This window comes from Chaetodon auriga, chromosome 19 (assembly GCF_051107435.1).
Source record: "Chaetodon auriga isolate fChaAug3 chromosome 19, fChaAug3.hap1, whole genome shotgun sequence".
Lineage (NCBI taxonomy): Eukaryota > Metazoa > Chordata > Actinopteri > Chaetodontiformes > Chaetodontidae > Chaetodon > Chaetodon auriga.
The window spans coordinates 2,749,762-2,765,000 of NC_135092.1; the positions used below are offsets into that span (position 1 = coordinate 2,749,762).

Here is a 15,239-nt window from a genome sequence, read left to right on the forward strand (position 1 = left end):
CTGCAGTCTGTGCTCAACTGTGAATAAAAAACATGTCAGTCCTTACATCATTTCTCTATAACCAGCAGTGTTGTCTGTGAGAATTCCTTCAGCAGCTTCTCTATCAGCTGACTACCACAAGGACTTATCAGACAAGAGGTCGTCTGTTCATGAACTGTTACATACTGGTTGATTGCAGTATTCTTTTGCATGTGCTATTTCCATTTTTAAAGCCGTCTCCTAATGTAGACTCAATATGTACATTTTCAATCCTAATCACACTACTATACTGTGAATCTGCATCCCCTAGAATGACTATGTGAATAGTTAAGGGGACAATTTATCTTACAGGCCTATTTATGAGAGAATAGAGAAAAGAGCACAGGCAGCATCGATCTTCAGTCAGTTTGACTCAGGTTCAAACCATCTTGTTGTTTTATTGCCACTTTTAAGTCATTCATAGTGGATATCAATTATTCAGTTATTAAATACTCTCTATGGAAAAGTTATGAAAACAAATCACAATCAACAACTATGAACGAATATAGTTTGTGAAACTGTAAACCCAAAACAACAGTTTTGACACACATTGTCCTGTACCAGCCAAAGGACAGCGATAGCACCAATCAGCTCCACACAATCAATGATCATAGATGCATTTAAGTGCAGAATATGTTATGAATGGCTTGGATACTGAGTTAAATATAAAAAACAAATTTATCATTTTATTGTGAAGCAGTAAAATAGAGTATGTAGTCTTTTAATTCTGGTAATAAACATATCAACCTAGACACAAGATACTGTGAAGGTTTGAGAAAAAAAGAGCAATTTCTATTGTTTTTGGCATGAAAACACACAAAGTGACTTCAGTTACCAATCATACATTTCAATCTGGAAAAACCACAACGCGACCACAACGCGACATCAAACGTAACAGTCGCCACTGTAACATGAAATACAATGACAATACTTGGTGTTGATGTTTAGTCTTGAAGATTGAAAAAAAAAAAATCAGATGAATTATCGAAAATATAGGAAAAACAAGAAAAGCGAGTGCAAAATGTCTTCAAGAACAAACATTGCTTTCTCTTTGAGCCTCAGCAAGCTGATTCGATAAAAGGCTGCAGGTTACAGTCACTAAGTTCAGTTTGTGTAAACCATCAAAGCTCGAGAGTTCCATCAGGGCAAACAATTTTTTTACCGTGCTGTCCTTTCGTACAACCACTTGTGCCCACACTGCATTATTGACTCTAATCACTGATGTTCACAGCATGGCTTGAGTATCCCAAAACCTGGAAAAACTACATAAGATGAAACATAATGTTAGTTATGTCTCCCTTTACATAGTAAGACATTTTGGTTTTATTATGCCAACAGATATCCAGTCACACTGGTAGTGAAGCAACCAAGTTAGTTTGTACACTACATTTTCTCTATTTTGATGTACATTTGTTAGAGTTTCAAAATCTGAGGTGAGATCTTGGCTGTGTACAGTTGCACATTTTGCATTACACATCCTTAATTGCCCAGCCAATCTCACATGTCAGTGTCAGAATTTGCATTATGCTTGTGAAGCTGTGATGCCTTCATCTCCTCTCAACTCATAACTGATGTTAAAAGTACTCCAAGGTGTTAGAAATATATATAATGGATTAAAGCATCTGGTAAAAAGATGTTGGAGCTGACTATAAATTTAGTCTTCGAGATCTTCGACAAAGGCCCTATGAGTGTGGTCCACATGTGATTATACAATTTTTCAAACTGTTTCTCATCCTGATTCTCAGTATCTCTGGGTCAAATCTGTGGGAGTGGTTGAAAGGGGTCTAGGCAGCATGTATTGTTTCTGTCTTGGAGTTTTGTTTTGTTGTTTTGGATACCACCACCAGAAGTCACTTTTTCCACTCATTTTTTTACATACTACATTTAAACACTTTAATATTTGTCTGTGTTTTACTCAAAAGCCACATTTTATTGTATACCAATTCAGTTCTAAATTTATCTTTACAGAAACGAGTCTTACATTCCAAAAGTCACACTAGCAGCCAAGATACTGCTTCCTCCAGCTCTTGTTAGCAAATCTATGAAGGAACATGCTCCACCCACAGTACTGTTTTGGAATGTGTGCATATCAAACAATGATGTCAAGAGGGTGAGGAGGCACGCAGTGAGCTGCTGAGGGCCAAGTCTCCAAACACATTGGCATAGGAGGCTTTGAGAAACTGGACGTAGTTCTGCAGGCTTCGGTTGGTGCTGTCTGACTGTTCCAGGCGATCTTTCACATCCTGCAGTCGGCTCTGGTAGCGCCGCTCCACCTGAGCATCAGAAATACACACCTTATAGACCTACTGACAAAGCTGATACAAACAGATTTTGAGCACACTCTTATTGGTAGCCTTTACCTCCTCTTTGCTGCGTCGCAAGTGGTTTATTTCTGAGGTAGTCTTGCTGAGTTGGGTCTCTAGGTCCAATATCTTGGACTGAGTGGAGCGTTCTTTGGTGGCAGCACGTTCTCTTGTCTCTGACATCTGGAGATAAATGTGACATATTAGACTTTGTTAATGGGCAAATGTGGGGAAAAAAAAGTCCATAACTAATATAGCCCTATATACAGGGGGACACATGACTGCTACACAGAACGTCCAGTTGTTTCAAAACATGCCTTTGTGTACCAGGCAGCAAATGAATGGGGTCTGTATTATAAGATGGACAACATCCTCCCAAAGTGTACAAATATGCACTGTGAAGATGTTACATTACAGCAGATGGTAATGCAACATCGACACAGGCTTCTTGTCAGCACATTTGACATTAAGCAGCTACTGTGGTGTTGAACCACCTACAGAGAAACAATCAACCGAACCCCTGCAGAAGAAAAGACTTCTCTGGAAAGTGGCTCCAAGATGTGCCACAGCAAATGATGAGCACACTGAAATGTGCTTCAACATATGTTGTTCACATCCACATCTAGCAGACCAAACAGGTGTATTTTATACAGGCCCAAAGAATTTCAAACATTCATTATTTTATCTGGCATGAAAAGAGCAAGGAGCTCACAAATGTGGCACAAGCTATGGCTAACAAATAAGCTATCAAGACAGAAAGTCCAGTCATCTACTTGCTAAATGGCAAAACAAGTTGAATGAAGAACAATGGCACATACTGTGTAATGCTTTCTCCATTTCATAAAACACACAGGCTCTACAACCTTGAATTCACAACAGTTGGGAGGCATAAATCATAAATAAAACAAAATGTTCTAATTTGCTAATCCTTTGTGACATAGACTCAACTGAAAACAGTACAAAGACAATATATTTCATGTTTTACTTAAACTTCATTGACTTTTGTAAATATATGCTTAGTCTGAATCTGTTGCAGCAACATGTTTCATACAAGTTGGGACAGAGACAACTAAAGAACCTGTGATCAACCTGTTTACCTGTGGAATGTTCCAAATAGGTGTTTTTGGAGCATTCCACAGGTAAACAGGTTCATTGGTATGAAAGGAGCATCCTCGAAAAGCTACGTCATTGACAAGCAAGGATGGAGCGAGGTTCACCACTTTGTGAACACATGATTGTACAAAGCATATTACTACATGGACTCAGGAACACTTCAGAAAACTGCTATAAACACAGTTTGTTTGCATTCTGTTTTTAATCTATGCTTTACACAGTGTCCCAACTTTTTTGGAAATGGGAATGTACGTCTCAGGATTATGCTTATTGAAGCAGCTGGGAGTGAATGTTGGGGCTGCATGTTATTTATGTGAAGGGGGAACAGTGGGAAGTTGAGAGTAAAGCAGTCTGCTGAATTTGGGGACTGCTCTTTGATGGATCAGAGACATCATAAAAACCACCTTGCAAACTGACAGAGACTCCACTGTGACAGAATGGATGCACCATCCTCTGGGTCAGACTTGGTCCAAATAGTGAAATCAAGCAATCTAACATCAACAAGGTGGTGAAATAGTTTCTTCCCCTGCCTTTGAGCAGTGCAGCATGTGAGAGGGGATTCTCACGTCTCAACATAATACAAACCAAACACAGATCTCATCTGTCACACACTCGTCTCTCAGCACTGATGCAAGCACAGTCAAAGATGAACACAGAGACATCTGACCCAAAGCCAGCTGTTGACCTGTGCTAACTAACTAATTGGAGGCTCAACCATAGACTGGCAGGTGAATCTTCATCATCTACCTTTCAGGCAGCTGAAGTAGAGGACAGTGAGGGAGATACTGAGGAAGACAGCAATGAAGAACGCATTTATGAAGGACAAGCTATGTAAAGGGGGAGTACTGAACACCATCTCCTGGAAAAAAGCAGCTAAGGTTCAACTTTTTAGCTGTATATCCTGTGAACCTCTGCATCTACCCGGCTTTTTGTGCCAATGCAGAGGTCTGCTAATGATGATCTACAACTGAAATGTTTCCCTTTGTATGACCAATGTTTAACAGCTGTCATCAGTTTCAGACCTGTTGGCGAGCATCATCCAGAGCCTCCTCCAGCTTTCGGCTCAGCAGGGAACATTCCCTTGTCTTGTCTTCCAGGTGGAGCTGATGGCTGTGGATGGTGTCTTCCCGTTTTGAAATGACTGCCATCAAGTCGCTGTTCTGACTGCCAGCATCCTCTAGCTTCCTGTGAGATGACAGAAAAACAGAAAGCAACAACAACAATGAATAGATGAACATGTCCCACCACATGCAGGACACTTTGGCAGCGCTGGGCAGCTCCGTCAGAGAGAGGCTGCTTCATCCACGGTGTGTGAAGGAGAGATTCCACAGATCTTTCCTTCCTGCTGCTGTCAGACTTTAAAATCAACGCTGCTGCCAGTAGACCACACAACCCAAACTGACAAACTGACTCATGTGCATTATAAGTGGACACTAAACTGTGCAATATCAATACTTCCTGTGTGTCATAATGTTAAATTCAACCGTTGTCTGTTACCTGTGCTGTTGTTTATGATGCCTTGTTTTCTGTTGCACTATCCCCTTTGCTGCAGTAACACTGCATGTGTCCCTGCTGTGGGATTAATAAAGGATTATCTGATCTGATCTGATCTGATCTGATCTGATCTGATCTGATCTTATATGTTGGTGTTGTAAAAACAACAGAAGACAGTTACTGTAGAGTGGCCGCACAACAACATGGTCAGCAGTGACACAGAGACACAAAGGAAGTTACAGTACTTCAAGACATTTAGTGCCCAACTGCTGCAATATGTATCAAAAGTCATATTTCAGTCAAATCGGTACACAATGACGATGATACATATACATATTTTTAGATTAGGCGATACTTTCACGTTCCATATCATTATATCTGATGTCCATCAAGAATAAACATCCATAAATCTGCTTAGAAATCATAGAAAAAAGATGCCACTTATAACTCCAGAAGCTGGATTCGCGAGATCCCGAGATAATACCAGATCACTTGAGCCAAGAATCCATTTACCAGGTTTCAAGTTATGCATTTATGGGCAAACCACAGTGGTGCAGACCAATTATTATATAAAATATTATTAAAATTATTATATAAAAACTATTGACAGCTATGGATGAACGTTATTTACGTTCGAAAACAACAATGGTGGCTCCTAAAGAAGTTAGTGTAGATGCTGCTATAGCATCAGTTTCATCAAAACTGGAGAGTGTTTCTTCATTGAAAGAAGAGCAAAGAGCAGCACTGAAGACTTTTAGGAACAATGTTTTTGCTCTTCTCCCAACTGGCTTTGGCAAGAGTACGACACAACATTGATCTGACTGGTTTAAGTAAGTTCGTGATAGACAGTGTTAGACAGATGGTTCATCCAATCACCTGCTAAGCACTTTTTTGGAAGTTGCTGCCCTTTTCCAAACAGCTTCCAGGGCCAGCTTCCCAGAGGATTCTGGCATGTCATGTTAAATTGTCTGTACACTCCAAACAGGAACTGATAATAGCTAATGATGTCAGACTTTGAAAACCCCTGGTCTGGACAAAGCATCAAAGCCAGTGTAGAAAAGATAAAGTGGTGACTGACCTTTCCAAAGTCTCCACTTGTTGCTGAAGTTGTCTGTTCTCCTCTAGCAGCACCTTGTTCTTCTGTCTTAGAAGCTCCGTTTGGCTGCCCTGGGTCTCCACCTAACACAACACAGGACAAGTCTCTTATCAGATGACATAAAGGTACATCCAAGAATTTGGTTTTCTACTTAGATTGACATGTTGCCTCCAGTAACATATTCCAGTTGAAATTACCTGAGTGGCAAAATTTAACCTCAACATGAACTTTGTTGGAGATTAATGCTGTTTGTAGCACTACTGCAATTCAAAATTAAAAACCAATTCATTTGTCTGATGTTTAAGTCACTTTAAAAGGACAATTATATGGTTGCAACGTCAATGTACATTACAATAAATCCTATGACTTCCAATCACTTACTATATTTCCTGGTGTTACAAATAAAAATAGCTATTTGTGCTAAATGTACAGTGCATACTTTCCAATCAGTTCCAAAAAACAATTTTATTCAGTACCAAAAGCATTCAATAAGTTTTCTCAGAATCAATAGTAACATTTGACTCGCTATAAAATTAGCACTTGAACTTTTGGAATTTTAATGGTTATGTTGTAATGCTAACTTGAGCCTGTATGCATAGGACTGTGGTGACCTTCATGCGGAGATCAGTCAGGGTCGTGCTCAGCTCCATGCTGCGTCTCTCCTGGCTGCGCTCCCTGTCCTGAGCCTCCTGCAGTTGGAGTTCAGAACGTCGTAGGGCTTCAGGCAGAGGCTCCAGCTCCGTCAGCCGACTCAGCAGGTCTCTGCGCACCTCCTCGATCTCCTGCTCCACCTCCCCCCGCACCGCCTGGGCCTCCCGCTCCGCTTGAGCCAGCCGAGCACAGTACTCGTCTGCCTCAGCCCGGGTTTTTCCAACCTGTGCGGCAGGTTCAAACTCTTCATGATCATTAACAGTATCCGTGGGACTGAAATCTACTGTGCTATCACAACCTCATACCTTTGCACTCTTAATAGCACAGTACGCTTCACATACCTGGATCTTATAGCTGTCCAGCAGGCTTTCATATTGCTTGATGGAAGCTTTGACCTGCTGGAGCTCTGACTGAGACAAGGCCAGTTTCTCCTCCACTGCAGACGCTGTAACCTGACAGCAACAAACAGCTTCAGATGATGTGTCATCAGTTATTAAATTAACAGGACAGTACATCTTCCTAATGTAATATAAGCCAATGGAAGTCTATTAGAATTAAAAATGGGCATAGGAAGAGCATTATCCAAGACGCAAAAGCATAACGGACATGTAGAAATGCTGATCAGGGCAAGGTCAGTTCACCGTTCAGTGAATGTGTTCTCACTGTGAAGTGAATTACAGCTCTCTGAGGACTGTTGGGTGTTCTCACCTTGAGGGATTGGTTCTCCAGTTTAGCAGCAGTGATCTCTGTGGTCAGTCCATGCAGGTGATCCAGCAGGGCTTCTCTCTCCACACGGCTTTTATCCTCTGAGCTGTGCAGCTGCTCCGTCAGCTCTGCTATACGGCTGCATGATATTACACAACAGCTGTCAAATTTCCATTCATTTATTAAAAACGGCGGAGTTGTGAACAGTTTAAAACAATTCCCACTGGGGTTCGGTTTCACCTCAAAAAGTCAAATTTTTTCTCTCGTTGCAGCCAGTAGACTGCTTTCATGACAGTGCAAGCCTCATGCATTATTCAATACACTTTGCATCAATCAGATTGCTCAGTAGTTTACTTCAGGGATTGGGCGGATAAAACAGCTGTTAGGCGTCTCCCAGTTGCCACATTTATGAAGTTTGATGACTTGGTGCATCAATATAAAGGCATCCAATGTGCCTCATGCAAGAACCACCCATACAAACAGATGTCTTCTCCACTGACACGTATGAGTGAGGATAACTTTTCACATTCACCAACACTGTCTTGTTTAGAAATTTCTGTTTGGCACGAATGAAATTCCCATGTGGTCCCGGCCGGACTTTGTCCACCGGGTGAAAAGCACTAAGCTGACTCAAATATAATGTCTTAAATGATATTCAGAGTTTAAATGTGTTATGAAATAAACTAAAATTAAATTCTGTTCACCATATCCGCGTGATGTGCATCATGGCTGCAGATATTTTAATGTTCTGAAAAATCCTCTCACTCTGACAGCTGCCTCAAAGTCTTTATCCAGGTTTGTCGAGGACATCATCCTCTGTTGTATCTGACACCATCTGAATTCTCCATATCTGCATCTGTCACGTCCCCTTGACCGCCCTCCATCATGGACTGCTTTGCTTTAGAAAGAAATGTTTTAACCATCTAACTTCATGTCAAAGCGTTCTCTCCTTATGTCTATTACAGTGCGGCTCTGTCCTGATGACACATCGTGAATTCATATTGTCTTATTTTGTGGGTCCCCTCATACCACTGAGCATACTGACTGCAAATGATCACATATCGTTAATGTGCACCTTCTGCTGAACAGGGAGCATTCTTCAAGTTGAAACAAGTGAGTTTGTCTTGTTAAGAGAGCTTGGAAAACTCAAACACGGCAAACACTTAAACTCGCCTGTAGCTGAAGCCGTAACAGTGCTGCAGTTACCTGTTCAGCAGCGATATTTCAATCTCCAGTTTACTCTTGTCTTTTACTTCTTGGGCATGGTGATTCTGCCAGCTCTCTGCTGCTGACAATGCATCAGCCACCTGCTTCTCCTGTTGAACAGAAAAGAAAACATTTCTTGGTCACTGTGGAATATTTGTGCTTGATTGTGTTACAGGCACCAGTGCAAAGTGTAGATGTGTGTGATGGGGCTTGAAGCACAACACAAGCCATGCCAAGAGGATTGAAAGAGCAGTTCACTAGTGAATGAGGGTTTCTCTAAAATATTGCCACTACTCTAATGTTTAACTTAATGTTTGATCTGGAGTTGTAGTGGAGCAGCTTGCTGCTCTGTGACAGTCCTACCATGTCCAGCAGCTGGACGCTCAGCTGGCCTGCAGTGCCCTCACTGCGCTCTGCTCGCTGTTTTTGGGCTCGTGTGGCCCGTTTCAGAGCCTCTCGGTCTGCACTGGCCTGCTGCTTCAGCTTCGCCAGCTGCTCCGTCAGGTGCTCCATCTCTGCCTTCTGCTGGTTGGCTGCTCGCTCCAGGTTCTGAACCCGGTGAAAAGACAAAACCAGGTATTACAGTTGGATTTGGTTTCAACTTGTATAGCAGAGTGCCAAAAAATAGATAAGAAATATTGCTGCAGTGGCCTTGGTGACAAAAGCGCTTCATTTACCAAGTATATAATCTTTAACACACACCAGAAACAGCAACACATAATTGCACAACATAATTGCCTGCGCTCGGACAGACAGATCATGACCGTGACAAACCTTTATCTGCACAGTAAGCCGGTTGTTCTCAGCTTCTTTGCTGCGGAGCTGTCCTTGTAAATGTGCTCTTGTTGCCTCCAGGTTCTTGGACAAATCAGCTGTGCTCTTGGCGTTGTCCTGCATTCCCAAAATTCAGCAGAATTCACATGAGGGACGAACGGTTATTATGCTTTGACCTACATAGCTAAAGGATTAAATGCCTCAGATATTTCTAGAAATATCTTACAGATATTTCTTTGTTTCCGATCCTTGTTTGAGACACTTTGACAGAGCTGCATTTACTGTAAAAAGCACCACAACTGCTAACAGCTGCACTCAAAGTACCTTCTCAGTATCCAGACGTTTGGAGAGTTGATTAACCTCTCTGTCTTTCTCTTGAAGCTTCACCACAAGATGCTGTAAAAGGAAAGGTGAAGCAGGTTTTACTAACAGAGCACAAAACATGGGAAAGAACATATGAAAGGTATAAGCCTGTTGAAGGAAAGGAAAACTACAAAACATTTAGGAAAATTAAATCAAAATAAAGAAGAGTTAGTGGCCATCGATCAAACTCACAGCATTTTCTGCCTCTGTGTCTGCCAGTCTCTTCAGCAACTCATCCTTCTGCTCTGACAGTCGCATTGACTCCATCTGCTCACAAACAGTCCACCAACACAGAACAATACGACAATATATACCATGACACTAAATCAATTTGTCAACTGTCAAGACAATGTCGTTTTATCTCTATGGAAATATTTGGTGAAATCCAATTATTGGATTTGTGCTTTTTTGGCATCTAGTCAAAGTATCTTGATTTGTGCTGATATGTCAGACATTTAATTCACTGTGTCAGCCAAAAACACATATTCCCCTCAGGTTGTTTTTATCCATAATCGATTTCTCTACCAAATTTCTAATAAGTTCGACATAATATTAACAATAATAACTTTATTTATTGATGTCTGGTTTGATGCAGCAGTTTCCCTAATCCAAGATAATTTTCTCAGAATGGTAAGTCAATCAGGATACAGCCCATATCGTCAAACACCGCCCTGCAGGTCAAATCCAGCCCACCAGAGGAAGAGGCCCAGTATGTCCTGAGAGTAATGGTTGATTAGTCGTATTGAGCCTCAAACTGAATGTTTTAGTTTGCTTCCTGGGATCCCAAAGAGGAGTTTTTTGTTGAGGTAAGACTCATTCAATGGTCATTGAACTGCAGCATTTTCTAGTTCAGTATCTAGATATCATTATGGATTTTCCACAGACTCATAAAACTGTAATTTAATCATTTTGTAAGAAACTGAAAATGTTCTCATTGTAAGAACTAGTCAGTCCAAACTCCCGTGAGCCCCTTCCCTCTGCTTTCTTTCACATTCAAAAGACCACAGTGCTCCCTATGCCCCTGCTTCAACGTCTGACTCACTGGTGTATTAGCAGACAGTGTGTTGAAGATGTGTAACACACAGTACCTGGGATCCGTGTTGCTCTCTGAGAAGGTGCCGCAGAGTTCGGTTTGTGGCCTCAAATGTCTCCAGTTTCTGTAGCAACAGCTCCTTCTGACGGGCCAAGACTGAAGACTCAGAGCCAGACAGCTTCTGCAGCAGCGCACAGACACACGGACAGGTTGAAAATGGTTTGTAAAACGACTTGTTTGAAGCACAGACACTTATGTCCTGTCAGCAGCTTCAGGTTAAATGTGGAATAATCTTTTTGTATATTTGCAGATTAGACATTTTATATTTACTATCTGCTGATAAACACGTCAGGAGCCCTCTTGACAACTTTTTCCTTATTCCAAATATTGCAACACAAAAAAAAAAAGTATTTTCCTGTGTATCAGAGGCTGCAGTTCCTGGATCAATATAGCACTGTTAAATTCATCAGAACTTGGGAGAAGGACAGTAGAGAAACAACAAGCCTCAATGAGTGGTGTTATTCATTAAATGAGGACCAGTGAATATTTCATGGGCTGCACATACACCTCAACCTCTTCACACATGAAGCCCCAATATATCTCTTTTGCGCAAAAACTGTAAAAAAGAAACTTATTTTCACTTCATATGGCAATGTCCTGCCCTGCAATCGACTGGCGCCCGGTTCAGGGTGTACCCCGCCTCTCGGCCATTGACAGCTGGGATAGGCTCCAGCCCCCCCGCAACCCCGAAAGGGATAGTCGGTATAGAAGATGAATGAATGAATGAATGGCAATGTCCTGTGACTGTTTCTGGAAAAATATCTTTAAAAAGCATTGCATAATCTTGCACATGGAAATTAAATTGCAACCTCCATCATTTCTGTTGGGCGGCTCTCCTGAATGTTTTCATGTTAACCCTTCATGGTATATTCTTGTAACAAAACTGTTGTTAGTTAGAGGATGTATTTTAAGACAAACCCCCAACAGTAACACAGTGGCAGAGGTAACTATACATGGTCTTACCAATGAAAAATCTCTCATCTACTTTTAAGGTGAATGACATGTATGAAATGTCAGATTTACTCCAGAATGGTGGATCACACTCTTTCCTACCCTCTCTGGAAAAGAGCAGCCTAAAACTGGGATGCAGTTGACCTCTCTTCTCTTCTTGTAATGTATGCTGTTAAATTTGTCAAATGGTTGTGATTTCTTCCTTTTTTTTAATAAGTTTTATGTGTATGTGTTTGTTTTGAAAATCGCTGAAATTTAGAAAAGAAAAAAAAAAGACAGAGGAACAAATAGACTGGTTTATCGAAAAAAGTTATGGGAATTCATTCTGACATAAATGAATTGCATCATATCAACATTTTGGCCATTTATGGCAACTAAAATGTGCTTCTTTGTTCCAGCAAGAGCTACAAAGTCAGAAAACCTTTGTTTCTCCTTGGATGTGACAGCCGCCTGCCACTCTCTAGATTTGTCAGGGTTCTAGAGAATGTTGGACCTGACAGGGCACATAAAGAGGTCAATAGTGAGTGAATGAATACTCACACTGCCACTTGCACTGCACAGTTTGGAAACAGATTCTCGCAGGGCGGAGACCTGCTTTGCAGCTGCCGTCCCATCTTCCTCAGCCTCCATCAGTTTCCTGAGAAGAGCATCTTTGTCTTGTTGTACACTGTCCTCGTCTAATCTGCAAGGACGAGACAGGAATCAGCGCACTGGTATGCAAACTATGCCTTACTATAATCATACCAATACTCCTCAAGTATAAAATGAGAACAATTAAATCAGATGTTCCTTTAATTTGCCCTCAGGCTTCAGATAAATAGGATCTAAATTCTGACCTTCTTTCCACTGGAGAGGCATGAGACAGAGCAGCTCTTTTTTGTCCTAAATATTTTCACCCTGGATACACCCGCCATTCGTTCTATTCCACATCCCAGGTGTAAAGTTATTTCCAAAAGGCTATATAAAGCTAGCATGGCTCTGAGTCACTGGGACAAGGACTAAAAACCAGACACTGAGTCTGTCTGTCTGTCTGGGATTGTCTTTGTGTGCTCTGCAACAACCCCTGATTCAAGCAGTAAGAAGGTCCTTAACAAGAGCACAGTGAGACTTTGATTTGAACACTATCATGCCCCCCTGGACGTCACCTGCTTATGAATGATATTTGCAAAGATACAGCAGATTACCCTTTTTCAGACACCCGTGCCCAACCTAATTACAAAAGATAAAATCTAAGTTATTGGGAGGCATAACTGAAAGAGGATTTGGACAGTGGAAAACAAAGGTTCTTCGAGGAGAGTTGACCACAGCCCACACAGGGCTTTAAGTAGTGTACTGCAGGCAACACACGGCACTATTACTTGGATCATTTCACACAGCTGAGTCTAACTATCATTTTAATTTGCATATACGCTTTTTTAACAATACAAGTGGCTTGCCGATGTTCACTTACTGCCGACTACATAAATGGCTTGTTGCCTCTCCACATAAAGAATAAAAAGATCATTTCTTCATTTTGAATTTTGACCTGTAATAAATGAAATCCCAACACAACACAATCAGAAAACTACAACACGCCAACATCGTTTACACTTTGTGACTGAGCAATGTGTCACTCTCTCCCTGGAGTCGAACTCCTGCTGAAAGTCAGTGCAGGAAGTTTCTCTTAGTCCTACTCTAAGGTAGGACTGGTTTTAGTCTTCGTTAAACTTTCAGGGCGATTCCTCACAGTACTCCTGGGACATCAGATAAATACAGGCCCTCATTGCTGCCTGAGAATAAACACACACCGTGTGTTTGTTTTGTTTTTATCGATTGCATTTTCACTGTGCAGATTGGACTTTTCCCCCAACAAGGTTTAAGTTAAAGACCGATACAGTATTTGCCCAATAATAATGTCTTTGATGGCTCATGACATCGGGGCATTTGTCCCTCAGTAAAGCCTGTCTGCTTCATTCTATAACTTTCTTGTTACATAACTATCTGTACTGACCTCTGAGACATTTACTCTGGCCAACCTTACCACTTAATTCTTACTTAATTCTCAATAACCAAAAACATTAGTGTTTTTCACTGACTGTACTTCCTGTCCACCCTTTCTCATATGAAGCACTGTAAATGTGTCAAGTTTAAGATTTGCCTGGTGTAGTCCGTCTCCTCCAGCATCTTCTCCATGGATTGCCGTAATCGTGTGTTCTCCCTCTCAGTCTCTTCCAGTTCTTTGGTCACCTCAGCCAGCTCCTCCTCCTGCTCAGCGATCACCCGCTGGGAGACATTCAGCTGCTCCGACTGACGCTCCAGCAGCTGCTCCTTCTTCCGCAGTTCCACCTGCACGCAAACGTACATGCGGACAGACATACACAAGCCATATATTACTGGGGTCTTTGGGGATATCAGTCACACAAACTCTGTGAGGGTGCAATGAAACAGGGTTTCAAAGCTCAGTTGTTTCTGATGGATACGATCAGTGCAGATCTTGAACCTGTAATTCATGTCAGAGTAATATTCTGAACAAATCTGTACAGAACTCACGTTGGTGGTCTGTGTGCTTCACCTGTATACCCCCAGGATGTCTGCCAGTTACTTAAAAATGATCACATTTATTTTTAAATATTCACACAGTAACTCATGTCATAGCGAAAAACAAGTATTTACCCTTTAATCAGGACTTTGTATTCATATATCAGAAATGATTTTCACCACTTTTTATTTGCATTCCAGCCATCATTTCCCTGTTGATGATCTTTTTATTTCATCCCCTTTTAATTAATCAATTAATCACAATTAATCATTGATGATATTTCTGATAAATGTTAAATAATGATTTGAGTCCATTCAAGTCACTGCCTGCCCACACACGAACAATAAAACATCAATAACGTTTTAAATAAAAATGAGATAAGAGGCCAATGCAATGTCAAATCTGTTTGTGGATTTAAGCCTGACAGGGACCTGATAAGGGAAGGACTTGTGATGCAGACCTGCTCAGATCACAGCGGAAACACTGGAGAAACTGACCTCATTCTTCAGAGAGCTGACTTCAGTCAGTAAGCTGTCAATCTTCCTCTCATACTGCCTGATTTGTCCATGCAGCCCTTCCTCTTCTTCTGATGTGAGGTCAGCCAATCGCAGCACAGACTGGGAATATTCAGGTTCTGGTTCAGGGAGTGGTGGTGTGATCTCAAGGCGGTGCGTTGGCCCCTTGGTGCAAATAACACTTTCAGTAACACTTCATTTTTGCCTAGATGAATCCTTTAAAATGCTAATACGCGAACAATCTTTTACTAACAATGACGATGTGAATTAAGATGTGTTACCTCCCACTTGTATGAAGCGTCCCGTATGGAGGCCTTTCCTGGTGGTATCCATGGAATTCGAGTTTTGACCTTGGCTGTAGGAACAAGGCTCCCTCTGTAGGCCTTGGCCTTCCCCTTTAAAACACAGTGTGTGCAGCAGCATGTCACTGGCATCTGTC

At 41.5% G+C, this 15,239-nt stretch overlaps 1 protein-coding gene across 1 annotated transcript in view; it reads right to left on the reverse strand.

Annotated features, from left to right (window-relative positions):
• Window positions 1–378: 378 nt before the first annotated feature.
• The window catches only part of odf2a (outer dense fiber of sperm tails 2a), a 15,997-nt gene continuing 1,136 nt past the window's right edge, over window positions 379–15,239 (reverse strand). Inside the window, exons 3-19 of the mRNA XM_076758874.1 lie at window positions 15,082–15,195; window positions 14,783–14,965; window positions 13,905–14,092; window positions 12,308–12,449; window positions 10,812–10,937; window positions 9,916–9,990; window positions 9,685–9,756; window positions 9,361–9,477; window positions 8,950–9,135; window positions 8,587–8,696; window positions 7,384–7,519; window positions 7,017–7,127; window positions 6,636–6,899; window positions 6,007–6,107; window positions 4,457–4,619; window positions 2,379–2,504; window positions 379–2,291 (exon numbers count right to left, since the gene is read on the reverse strand). Coding sequence (XP_076614989.1) covers window positions 2,121–2,291; window positions 2,379–2,504; window positions 4,457–4,619; window positions 6,007–6,107; window positions 6,636–6,899; window positions 7,017–7,127; window positions 7,384–7,519; window positions 8,587–8,696; window positions 8,950–9,135; window positions 9,361–9,477; window positions 9,685–9,756; window positions 9,916–9,990; window positions 10,812–10,937; window positions 12,308–12,449; window positions 13,905–14,092; window positions 14,783–14,965; window positions 15,082–15,195 — 2,385 coding nt within the window. The 3' untranslated portion in view covers window positions 379–2,120. The remainder of the gene's footprint in view (window positions 2,292–2,378; window positions 2,505–4,456; window positions 4,620–6,006; window positions 6,108–6,635; window positions 6,900–7,016; window positions 7,128–7,383; window positions 7,520–8,586; window positions 8,697–8,949; window positions 9,136–9,360; window positions 9,478–9,684; window positions 9,757–9,915; window positions 9,991–10,811; window positions 10,938–12,307; window positions 12,450–13,904; window positions 14,093–14,782; window positions 14,966–15,081; window positions 15,196–15,239) is intronic.